Source organism: Schistocerca gregaria, chromosome 3, assembly GCF_023897955.1.
Source record: "Schistocerca gregaria isolate iqSchGreg1 chromosome 3, iqSchGreg1.2, whole genome shotgun sequence".
NCBI classification, from domain to species: Eukaryota; Metazoa; Arthropoda; class Insecta; order Orthoptera; family Acrididae; genus Schistocerca; species Schistocerca gregaria.
Genome location: NC_064922.1, coordinates 308,279,199 through 308,291,848, shown reverse-complemented (window position 1 = coordinate 308,291,848; position 12,650 = coordinate 308,279,199). Strand labels below are relative to the sequence as shown.

General features: G+C 43.1%; 1 protein-coding gene across 3 annotated transcripts in view; it reads left to right on the top strand.

Annotated features, from left to right (window-relative positions):
• Positions 1 to 12,650, top strand: part of LOC126355886 (tyrosine decarboxylase-like) — a 519,636-nt gene that overhangs the window by 229,787 nt on the left and 277,199 nt on the right. For all 3 annotated transcript variants that reach the window (XM_050006388.1, XM_050006390.1, XM_050006389.1), the window contains one exon: positions 11,845 to 11,896. In XM_050006388.1, the coding sequence (XP_049862345.1) occupies positions 11,845 to 11,896 (52 nt within the window). The remainder of the gene's footprint in view (positions 1 to 11,844; positions 11,897 to 12,650) is intronic.

The following is a 12,650-nucleotide window of genomic DNA, read 5'->3' as shown; positions in this document are numbered from 1 at the left end:
AGTTTCATGTCACTCTCTGTTTTCATGACGTATATTCCATGTGAAAATATGTGTCCACCTGGTTTTGTGTTCCTGTTTGTTACTGTTATGAGACCAGAGATAAATTTGCTGATGTTCTCTGCAACCTTTCGATCAACTGACACTTTCCACTTCCTAGCGTTTGTTGTGAGTATTGAAAAGGATCCATTAGATCGTTTTCATAATAATTAAGCTTACCTTTATGTTTGTGATAGTAGCTGAATTAGAGGAAGGGGAAGGCCCTTTGTTTTTATTTTTATTTTTATTTTTTGTTTACTTCTCTCCAAATAGTATCTGTATTAAACTTCCTGGCAGATTAAAATTGTGTGCCGGACCGAGACTCGAACTCGGGACCTTTGCCTTTCGCGGGCACGACTCACGCCCTGTCCTCACAGCTTTACTTCTGCCAGTACCTCGTCTCCTACCTTCCAAACTCCTTTCTTTCAGGAGTTCTAGTTCCGCAAGGTTCACAGGAGAGCTTCTGTAAAGTTTGGCAAAGGTCTCGAGTTCGAGTCTCGGTCTGGCACGCAGTTTTAATCTGCCAGGAAGTTTCATATCAGCGCACACTCCGCTGCAGAGTGAAAATCTCATTCCAGTATCAGTATTATTCCTGTCTCTCACACTCCTATGAATGAACCTGAATGAATGATAGAACGAATTGACTGTATTTCGTCGTCGGTGATGGGGCGCATGTCCTGCCAATTCCATCTTTGGGATTTTAGCGCAAGGACAGAGAGGTTAACTGTACCGACATGTGTAGTGCTCGACTGCTGTCCCGCGGCGTTGACGAGGGTGCGGCGAGCCTCTTTGGAGCCATCGCCTCTCCCTCCACGGCTTTGTGCTGGTAGGTGAACTTGGACGGTTTGAACCGGCACTCTTCTGGCCGACTCTAGGTAAGGAAACATGTTTTCGATTCACTCCGTGAAACGTACTGGAATGGGTAACTGTTCTTCAAGAGTGCTAATATTTTGATTAGCCATTTTCCTTACAGCATTAGGATGTCAGTTGAGTTTTTAACTGTGGAAAAGTTAAAAGAGCTCTTATAATTTTCGCAATAATGCTTTGTGCTGAAGCTAAATGGCCCATGTGCCTGTGGTGTACGAAAGGACCCACGTTTTTACTTAAAGTTTATCAAAGTAAATTGACTATTTTTTAGAATAATACCAGAGGAAGTAATTGTACCTAAACGCAAGATCGAAATTTTTGATATTTTATGAGTTAGGAGCCTTAGGATGTTGTGTTTTGTATTGATTTGGTTCAAATGGCTCTGAGCACTATGTGACTTAACTTCTGAGGTCATCAGTCGCCTAGAACTTAGAACTAATTAAACCTAACTAACCTAAGGACATCACACACATCCATGCCCGAGGTAGGATTCGAACCTGCGACCGTAGCGGTCGCTCAGTTCCAGACTGTAGCGCTTAGAACCGCACGGCCACCACGGCCTGCTGTATTGATTTCATGTCCACGTGTGAAGCATTAGGGCCCAAATTGAGTGAATTTAAATTATGGATGAGTAGCTCAATTATTTAATTTGTGTGTAATACTCAAATTCTTATGCAGTGTTGTGTTGAAATATTTAGTTTTCTCTTTTTCGTTGTTGTTCGATCCGTTCGCCTGTGCTTTATTATCAATTAAACACAGTGCTACATTCTAAGACTACAATTAAACGGATAATGTGTTTCACTTACCAAATACGGGTAGTTAACTTGGCTTACTGTTGTTTACTCCTGACCAACTACGTGTTCTCCAGACACTCCATAAGTTCCTGTGATGTTACTAGATGAATAGAACTGCACTTTCAAAGTCTTTCCGCTGTCAGTACCTATGGTGAATCTTGGTTCTTTCTTTCCGACACAGTTTACCTCTCTGCCTAGCATATCGAAAGTGTGGCATATTTCTGCAACTCTATAAGAGCCATTCTGTGGGTTTAGCCTGGTGGATGTACGCACGAATGACTGACATTTTTTTGTGTGCTGCCACAAAGCGCTACCACATGATCATCCTGACTCTATTTTTGTATATGGCACTCTCAACTAACATACACAGTACAGTGCCTGTATGAATGCTATATTTGTTCCAATCATAATTAGTGACGCCCAATATCGTTTATTCTTTATGTATGTTCAATTTTCAGTGAGGCGTGTTTTTTATTGAGTTTACAAAGTAAATATGGAAGTTCTTAGCGATTTCCGACTTCTATTTACCAACTTTCTGTTAATCACCATTCCAGTTTGCCAGTATGAACCATTAAAAGCTAAGAGATACAGAGCATGACACAGTTAATTCTGTTTGGTCCTGATCGTAGTTAACAAAAACATTATGAGTGGACTATCCCTGCCGGGTGGGATTAGCCGAGGTTCGAGTCCTCCCTCGGGCATGGGTGTGTGTGTTTGCCCTTAGGATGATTTAGGTTAAGTAGTGTGTAAGCTTAGGGACTGATGACCTTAGCAGTTAAGTCCCATAAGATTTGACACACATCTGAACATTTGGACTATCCCTGGTTGCTTTTACGTATTAGTTAAGTCATTATACACTCCTAGCCAAAAATTAAATCATTTCTCCTCATAGCGCAATCAGAGCGTCCTTTCCCTCCTTACCTGTCCCCTCCCCCCACCTCCTTCCTGTGTTATTCGTGATTCTGTACGAAGATTATGTAAAAGCATTATCAAATTATCACTTAACGGTTCACATGTTCCGACGCCAGAGGCAAAAGGTTGAATTAAGTACTTTATTATTGCTTCTCCCCCAGACGTGACGCTCCACACATAGCTTACTCCCCTAAGATATAATTGTTGTTACCAGAGAGTGAGTTCCATAATTAACTGACATTTTCAGCAGCCCGTAGCCGGAGCCCCATGACCGGTACCTTACAATACGATCTAGGGAACATGGAACAAATTAATCAGCTCACTAACTAATTTGAAGTATTACAATTTTCACTCATAAATGCCAGTTCGGTTGTCTCTGCACCACAGTTCTGTATTTGTAATTGATACATTTGCCTTTCTCTATCATACGTAGTAGTTTCTATTATATTCATAGCAACACTCTGTGCAATATTTCAATCATTCCATGTTACATTTCCTACCATTATTAAATGTAATTTGAGAACTACATGAAACTCTCACGCTCAACTTATTTTCTAAGCACTCAGTTTCGTAAATTTTGACACGCCTTGCAGTCGTGTTCGCCGACACTGGTGAGCCAAAATGTTACGAATACCTGCTGCACTGGTCCATCTTCGGAACACAGTACAGTGTGGCATGGATTCAAGTAGCCCTTGCTAGATTTCTCGAGGAACCCGGCACAACGTGTTTACGTACGCGTCACGAGCCGGTAGTTTGTGTCCGCGGAGCAAGCACCGGATAACGTCCCCTACGTTCCATCAGCACGGAACTGTTGAGCCTTTCTTGGCCACTTGGTGGCGTATTGCCTGTTGCCTTCTGTCTCGGGACCTTCATTCGATATTTGTTTAACGATTTTCCTGATGCACGCCAGAATAAGTGGTTGGTGTATATGGAAAAGCTAGAAACGCTCACCGACACCTGGAGATAGATCATCATCCAAGCCAGAAAAGAGGTTCGCAGTGCTGAAAGGACGAATATGTGAGTTGCAACACCACGGACGCGAGATGCAGCTCCTGGAATCCGTTCTGTGGAGCAATGGATACTCGATCTGTTGCATATGGTCACGAAACTTTGCACTCGGCGAAATGACAGGCTTTATCCGAACCCAGTAAGAAGACCGAAGAGTGTCTGAAATCGGCAAAGGACAAAACGGGCCAAAGTGAAAATATGCCGCACACTGTGCTCGTGTGGAAAAGTCTATGTACAAATGTGTGGTGTGCGTCTGTAAGATCTTCAGTACACACACCATCAGATTATTTGACTTTTCGCTCTAACGAAGTAGACGAGTGTCAGCAATATGTCTCGTAGTCTTATTGTGGCGTGTTGATCTTCCGCCGTTAGGTCAATACGATAGAAATGCCACTTGCACGCTTAGAGTAGCAGATTGATGGTGACCAACTATAAACAGAACTTGATTAATTTTCACACACATTTATTAAAATAATAACAAACCTTACGTAACTTGATTCTGGATGCTATTTACAATTGACAATCTGATGTTCCTTTGGTCTTGGTACATTAATCTTATTCTCACATATCTCTGATACTTGACAAAGTGTCTATACATTTATCTTCATGGCTATGTACAGGAATATGGTAATCTTCTTAGGTGCAGACTGAAACTTGACTATAGACTGGTACAGACTAATGCAGACTGGTACGGACTGGTGCAGACAAATGCAGACTGACTAATTGGAAGTCTGTACACTCGTTATAATACCTCGTGCGTTCATGTATCACTGCGCGAGGTGATCCGCGAGGAGAAAAGGTTCTACGTTAGCAGCAATCTCATTGGCTGCGTTACATATTAATACGCGGATCGGCGGAAGCAGAATTTGATCCGTCTCTAAGACAGCGCCATCTCGTAGTGTGGAGACGGACGAGAGCTGCGCCTGCGCTGTTGTGCTTAGCAGGGCGTGTTCTAGTGGGAAAGTTGTGCACGCGCTGACTACGCGGAACTATGTACACAATAAAATGACTGGACGATCCATCAATACGAGGATCACGGAGCGCAAATGATATTGTAATTTAGCACAAGTGGAGAAATGAACCGTGGCGGAGAATGCCCAGTGTGGGACCAAACCACATAAAAAATTTGCCAATACTAAGGTTTTTCGCTGTGGAGAAGGCGTACCACACCCGTTTATTCAGAGGAAGGTGTATAAATTCACAAACATGATAGAACTTTCAAAAAAATGGAAGAAAGCCTCAAGATAAACAGCCCCGGGATTTTCTACATCTACATCTACACCCATACTCCGCAAGCCGCCTGACGGTGTGTGTTGCAGAAAACTAACGTTACAGGCTACAAGTGGGGAAGCACAGCGGTAGTGACCAGGGAAAAGCCCTTGGGCGTTGATGCGACAGGTACATTCAACAACAGAAACCAACATATCATACGTCTTGTTATTGGGTTCAAATTAAACCAATGTAGCTGCACTTCCGTGCTCCTCGAACCACTGCAGCACGATTCTGGTTTTGTAACATGCTGCTGGGAAAGACATCAAACATGAAATGATGCAGGTGTTCTGAAATGCTGTTCACAAAGTCCATTGTTGTCATGGTGACTTAAGTACATCCAATGGATGCTTGGGTGAATGTCCTCCACTACCATGGTTACGCGGTGCGTTGCATACGTCTAGTATCTGGTCATCTGTGGGCACTGCAATCGACCTGGTGTAAGAAGGAGCGTGATTCATTCGACTTGGCGAAACGTTTACGTTGACCTACGGACCAGTTTTCACATGACAACACACAGAGGTCGTCTGCTGAGGAGCCCCACGTTCGACAATGTGGGCTGAACGGTGTCCTCCGAAATACTTGCGCCTGCATCAGTAAACGTACTCTGTCGTCCAGTCTGCCACACTTGCTGCCTATCTTTTTTCACAGAGCGAGCAAGCTTCCGATGTTCACGTTCTATGATGGGACGTCTTGTCGCCTACCCCGTTCGACAGATGCTCACGTCAGCAGCACGTGAACAGTCGACGAACTTCGCCGTTTCCGAGACTGGTTGGTTAGCTGATTTGAGTGAGGTACCAAACAGCGAAGTCATCGGTCCCATCGCATTAGGGAAGGAAGTCGGCCGTGCCCTTTCGAAGGAACCGTCCCAGCATTTGCATGAAGCGATTTAGGGAAACCACGGAAACCTAAATCAGGATGTCCAGACGCTGGTTTGAACCATCGTCCTGCCGAATGCGAGTGAATGTCCTCCACAGCTAGTACTGCCTCCACTACCATGGTTACGCGGTGCGTTGCATACTTCGAGTATCCGATCATCTGTGGGCGCTGCAATCAACTTGGTGTAAGAAGGAACGTGATTCATTCGACTTGGCGAAACGTTTCCATTGACCTACGGACCATTTTTCACATGACAACACATATGGGTTATGACGTAAAATAAGAGCTTTCCTTTGTACAAATACATCTCAGTCAACTGTCATTCTTCGGCCTATTGCATGTAATCAGGGTCTCAATCACATATTTCTGCCTATTTGATAAACAAACAATCAGTGATGCAAATGATATTTTCTCTTTCCGAGATGGTCAAAGTCGCTTATGTCACAGGGTTTCCCGGTTGCAGCCCGATCGTCGCTAAAATGATTCATCACTCCTCTCTGCTCTTCTTATGTACTTCCCTTACCGCGTCGTGTACCCGTAACGCCAACACATTCAACTTCGCGTTGGGTAGTGGTTATAATGTCTTGGCACATCAGCGTATCTTGTCACCTCAATCACAGTATCACGGTACGGACGTCCCTGTCTTACCACATGGCTCATGTACAATGTTATACTACCTGGATGGCTATTGCTACGAGTCTCACCAGTCGGGACGTTGTTTCGCGATAATTTTGGAACGCACATGGACACTAGCATATTGTAGCACATGTGCTACTTATCATAATCACACATAAGAGAAAGGCCTGGGCGTTACACTGTTTCACATCCTCCATTCCTTGCCATGGATCTCTCACCCTGCTTCTGTCAACAAGACTGGTGTTTTATAGCCTAAGTATCACTGCAACCGCCTTTCCAGAAAGTGGTCTTCGTTTCTGAAACTGGAGTCGTTCTCTGTGTCAACTACTGCCAATTGAACCAGCTCTCGTGTGGACACTAAGACTACCATAGCTAGCTCTCGACGTTCTTGAGACCAGAGAAAGTCTCCCATTCGTCCCGTAATTGACACATTGTATAAACCAAGAAATGAAGTAAAATAAGAGCTTTCCTTTGTACAAATACATCTCAGTCAACTGTCATTCTGCGACCTATTGCATGCGATCAGGGTCTCAATTACAGATTTCTGGCTATTTGATAAACAAACTGTTGTGTACATAGTTCCGCGTAGTCAGCGCGTACACAACTTTCCCACTAGAGCGCGCCTCGCTAATCACAACAGCGCAGGCGCAGCTCTCGTCCGTCTCCACACTACGAGATGGCGCTGTCTTAGAGACGGACCAAATGCTGCTTCCGCCGATCCGAGTATTAATATGTAATGCAGCCAGTGAGATTGCTGCTAACGTAGAACCTTTTCTCCTCACGGATCACATTCGTGCAGTGATACCTGAATGCGTGAGGTATTATAACGAGTGTACAGGCCTCCGATTAGTCAGTCTGCATTTGTCTGTACCAGTCTACAGTCAAGTTTCAGTCTGCGCCTAATAAGATTATCATATTCCCGTACATAGCCATGAAGAGAAATGTATAGACACTTTGTCAAGTATCAGAGATATGTGAGAATAAGATTAACGTACCAAGACCAAAGGAACTTCAGATTGTCACTTGTTAACAGCATCCAGACTCAAGTTACATAATGTCTATGTTATTTATTATTTTAATAAAGGTGTGTGAAAATTAATCAAGTTCTGTCTAAAGTTGGTCAACGTCAATCTGCTACTCTAAGCGTGCAAGTGGCATTTCTATCGTCTGACCTAACGGCAAAAGATAAACACGCCACAATGAGACCACGAGACATATTGCTGACACTCGCCTACTTCGTTAGAGCGACAAGTTAAACAATCTGATGGTGTGTGTACCGAAGGTCTTACAGTACTCACACCACACAAACAATCAGTAATCCAAAAGATATCTTCTCTTAGTGTAAACGTTACGAGAGATCGAAAGCTAAATTTATAAACGAACTGAGGAAACTCTATCGTTGTCTTCCGCTCCATGTTGTCATATTACTAACCAATCCAATCAGAATTCTATACAGCTAAGTTTTAAGTAAAGCAAAAACGTAAATCTGCAAGGAAAATACACTGATGAGTTAAATCATTATGACCACAGCCCACCGCGAGGTTGCATGCCTCCTGCTGGTGCTGCGGGCACATGACGCTGTAAGGAAAGAATGTAGGCGGAAGAGAAACGAATAGGCAGTCATTGTAGCAAACATACGCGCGGCAAATGCGGAAATCCCCTGAGATAAGCCGTTTTGGAAAAGGGCATTTTCTTATGGCCTTGCGACTGGAAACGAGAATCTATGAAAAGGCGAAACTGTTCGGCTGTTGGCGTACTGCTATCGTGAGCACGTATGGAAAGTGATTGACGGATGGTGTTATAAGGGGTAGGCCGTATGATATTGGACGACCACGTCTCATCACAAAACGTAGAGATCGGAAGATCCCCCACTGTGTAAACCAGGACAGACAGCGACTTGACCACAGAGTACAGAGCTGGTGCAGGATCAAGTGTTTCGCAGCACACCGTTCAAAGATCATTGTTGAACATGGAGCTCCACATCACACGATCAGGTACATGTTACTGTGTTGACCAAAAGACATCGTCAGTTATGACTGCAGTGGGCACAGCATCACTGAGTTTTCACCGTGGATCAACAGGAACGTGTCGCCTGTCGAATAAACAGCATTTCTTGTTATACCAGGTCGATGGCTGGGTCCTTACACGCCGTCATCGAGGCGAATGGCTGCACGAAACGCGCATCACGCCACAGACGCAGGCTGGTGAGGACAGAACTATGGTATGGGGTACACTGAGTTGGGCTCCAATGGGATCTGTGGTGGTGATCGAAGGCACCATGACAGCAGTGAACTGCGTGAACATTATGCCGGACCACGTGCATCGCTTCACGCCTTAAGTCTCCCCGTACGGCCATGGCGTCTTTCAGCAGGATAACAGTCCATGCTGCAAGGTCAGAATCGTGCTATAGTGGTTTGAAGGGTGTTATACTGAGCTCACCTTGATGTCTTGGTCAGCAAATGTGCCTGATGTGTACCCACAGGAACACATATCGGGCGCCTGCTGTGTGCCTGTAAATCACCGTCCTGTAATCTGTGGGAGTTGCTTCGCCCGTGCATAGACATCTGGGGCCAAATACTTCTGGAATCCTGCCGATGACTTGTAGAATCCATGTCAATAGGAATCTCTGTTGTACTGTGTTTGAAAAGTGGAACAACACGCTATTAAACACGTGGTCACAAAGTTTTGGCTCATCGGTCTAAATGTATGCAGAATACATCTTCTGTTTTACGAGGGGATTTCTGAAGTAAGTTAAACATTATTATGCAAAGCCAAGTAACTTTTATTGAACGCTGCACAATGCTTCAAAGTGTCACAAATGGATGACATTATTTTTCATCATACTCACCAAGCGTCTATTTTTAGTATGTGACAGCGGCTGCCTTAGCTTACAGTTGAGCCTTGAAAGCGTAATAGGTCAACATGAGGTGGTCTACAAAGAGTCTTTTGTTTGAGAATGCATGTTTTCGGCTATATTTTTACTTCTGACGGTTAGTAATGGGATAGAAGTGTAAGGTATGTTATACTCTAGGACGATATAAATATTTATTTGTCGTCGTCAGAACGTATAATATTGCGATGTACTGATTTGTTTCATTGTTTTATAGAAAATGATAATGGGATAACGTAACCGATTATGTTTCTCCTGCCGGTCTCGGTGGTCGTGCGGTTCTAGGCGCTCCAGTCCGGAGCCGCGCTGCTAACTACGGTCGCAGGTTCGAATCCTGCCTCGGGCATGGATGTGTGTGATGTCCTTAGGTTAGTTAGGTTTAATTAGTTCTAAGTTCTAGGGGACTGATGACCACAGCAGTTGAGTGCCATACTGCTCAGAGCCATTTGAACCATTTATGTTTCTCCTTTCTGAAGTGCATTCGTCTTTAAACTATGTATATGGTATAGGTACATAGAAAAAAATCAGAGCGTCACGAACATGTGTTTCACTTTAGCTGCACGTGACATTACATCATATCTGTGAAACCTATTACATTTCTTAATTTCTAATGTAAATTCAGCTCCAAAATATATATACTGCACAGAATCACACAAAAAAAAATCAAAGTGAATATGTGTCGCAGTTTGTTGTTGTTGTGGTCTTCAGTCCTGAGACTGGTTTGATGAAGCTCTCCACGCTACTCTATCCTGTGCAAACTTATTCATCTCCCAGTACCTACTGCAGCCTACAACCTTATGAATCTGCTTAGTGTATTCATCTCTTGGTCTCCCTCTAAGATTTTTACCCTCCACGCTGCCCTCCAATACTAAATTGGTGATCCCTTGATGCTTCAGAACATGTCCTGCCAACCGATCCCTTCTTCTTGTCAAGCTGTGCACAAGCTCCTCTTCTCCCCAATTCTACTCAATACTTCCTCATTAGTTATGTGATCTACACACCTAATCTTCAGCATTCTTCTGGAGCACCATATTTCAAAAGCTTTTATTTTCTTTTTGTCTAAACTATTTATCGTCCACGTTTCACTTCCATACGTGGCTACACTCCATACAAATACTTTCAGAAACGATTTCCTGACATTTTAATCTATACTAGATGTTAACAAATTTCTCTTCATCAGAAACGCTTTCCTTGCCATTGCCAGTCTACATTTTATATCCTCTCTACTTCGACCATCATCAGTTATTTTGATCCCCAAATAGCAAAACTCCTTTACTATTTTAAGTGTCTCATTTCCTAATCTTATTCCCTCAACATCACCGGTCTTAATTCGACTACATTCCATTATCCTCGTTTTGCTTTTGTTGATGTTCATTTTATACCCTCCTTTCAAGACACTGTCCATTCCGTTCAACTGCTCTTAGCTGCACATAAAACTGCATCTTGGCAAAGTAAACTGTCAATATTGTAGTGAGAATCATCAGAGTTTATTGCCTGCACCTTGGACGGTATGAACCTGATGATATAATCAACAGATAGTCATAAGGAAATAACTACAGACCACCATGACAGATATTTTACTCCTCTGCAGAGTGAAAGATTCTTCTTGGATGTCTCGCAGAAACTATGGGAACAGCGTAATAACATCTAAACAGGTGCTGGAAAATTCTCAGTGTGACAGTTATCTTTAGTGACGCAAGCATAAGAATAATTTGAAAAGGAAAGCCATTTCGGTCAGAATTAATTTTCGGTGCTCTCACGGTGTTAGTATGATAACTCTTTAAAATATACACACAGTTTGCTACTTACAGATTGTGTAATGTAAGAAATATTGGCAACACATTCTCTGTAGCTTTCAGCTGCCAGTCGTCACTACATATACTATGCAGAAAACACAAATTCTCCTCGTGCTACATCCATACACCAATTCCCTGCTACCTCTACAAATTTGTTTTGTAGGACCGCCTACTCATCTACTCATTCATTGTAGTATGTTATTATCTCCTACTATTTGTCGGCTACTGTTTCGACTCGTAATTTATAACGGCTGTTTTGAAGAAGCGAGGCCCACTGTTCTAATTCTTTTCTATTGTGTTCGCCCACCATCCCCTAAAAATCCCTCAAGTTGTCACGAAAATGCTGACAACAAGGGAAAAACCGATACAGCTCGTAACTTTGACGATGCACTGAAACGGACATATAAGAAAACCATACGTATTTTTCTGAGTTATTGCAGATGGAAGGCCAGTGGCTGAGACGCTGGGATTGTATTCTAGGGAGAAGGATTCGGTTCTCCGTCGACCATCGTACCATCCTCATCTAGGTAGTTCCTGGTCTCTCTGAGTGACCAGCTGATTCCGCGGTGGTTGCTTCAACGAACCTTCTACCGATTTATTTGCCCACCCTCCACTACCTAGAGCTACCTGCCCATCTCTAAATATCTCTAGGTTTGACTTTAAATCCTAAAATCCCACACTTTTAGTTTACAGTAATTTAGAATTTTTTCCAATTGAGAGTGCAAGAAGTTTCATATTGGAATTATATGTGTTTCAGGCGGCGAGTCCCGCATGCACAGAGCTGGAGACTATCGTACTAGATTGGCTTGGTGAGTCTATACTGCTACATGATAATCTTGCAATATAACCTCTGCGTGCATAAACAAAATGTGTTGCACAATTCCTTTCTTCATGTGTTTGCTACAAGGACAAAACTGTTTGATTGTTACAGTCACCTAATTGGAGAGCCTCCTTCGTACCGTTGAGTCTCGAGAGTAATTCGATTAGCTGCTTTCATACGCTTTTATGGCGAGTGTATATTTGTGTTCTTAGTAGGACTCGAGGAGCTGTTACGTAACTGGGAAGAAGCGTCCAGCACGAGTAGTTGTCACCAGTGCTTAGGGGTAGCTTGTGTGATATACTTATTTAAGAAAGATGAATATTGTTGATTCCTTACTCGGGCTATATGCCTACGAAATAAGCATGAACCCTTCACTCGTATGTCAATAGTACAAACCTCATGTTGCCTTGAGTTTAAATCTCCGTCTGGATGTTAAGGTACCCAGTACAGAGATTATTGTATAATTTCGCTACAAGAAGCTTCATTATTTTCAAAATAGTTTCGTTGTTCCAGTATTCAAGGTTTAATGTAATGGAGACCTACAGTAAGTCAATCAAGTAGAGAAGTCACATCAACAATCATACTCATAAAAAAATAGATATGCCTCTCAACGTTATACTCAAAAATTTCTCACCGACGTATGCCGATCATATAATTAGGAAGGGCATGGGCAGAATGGCCAGAAGAACATGAGAGATAGCAAGCAGAGAAAGAGCAGAGGGAAGGAGATTATGAACTCAGGA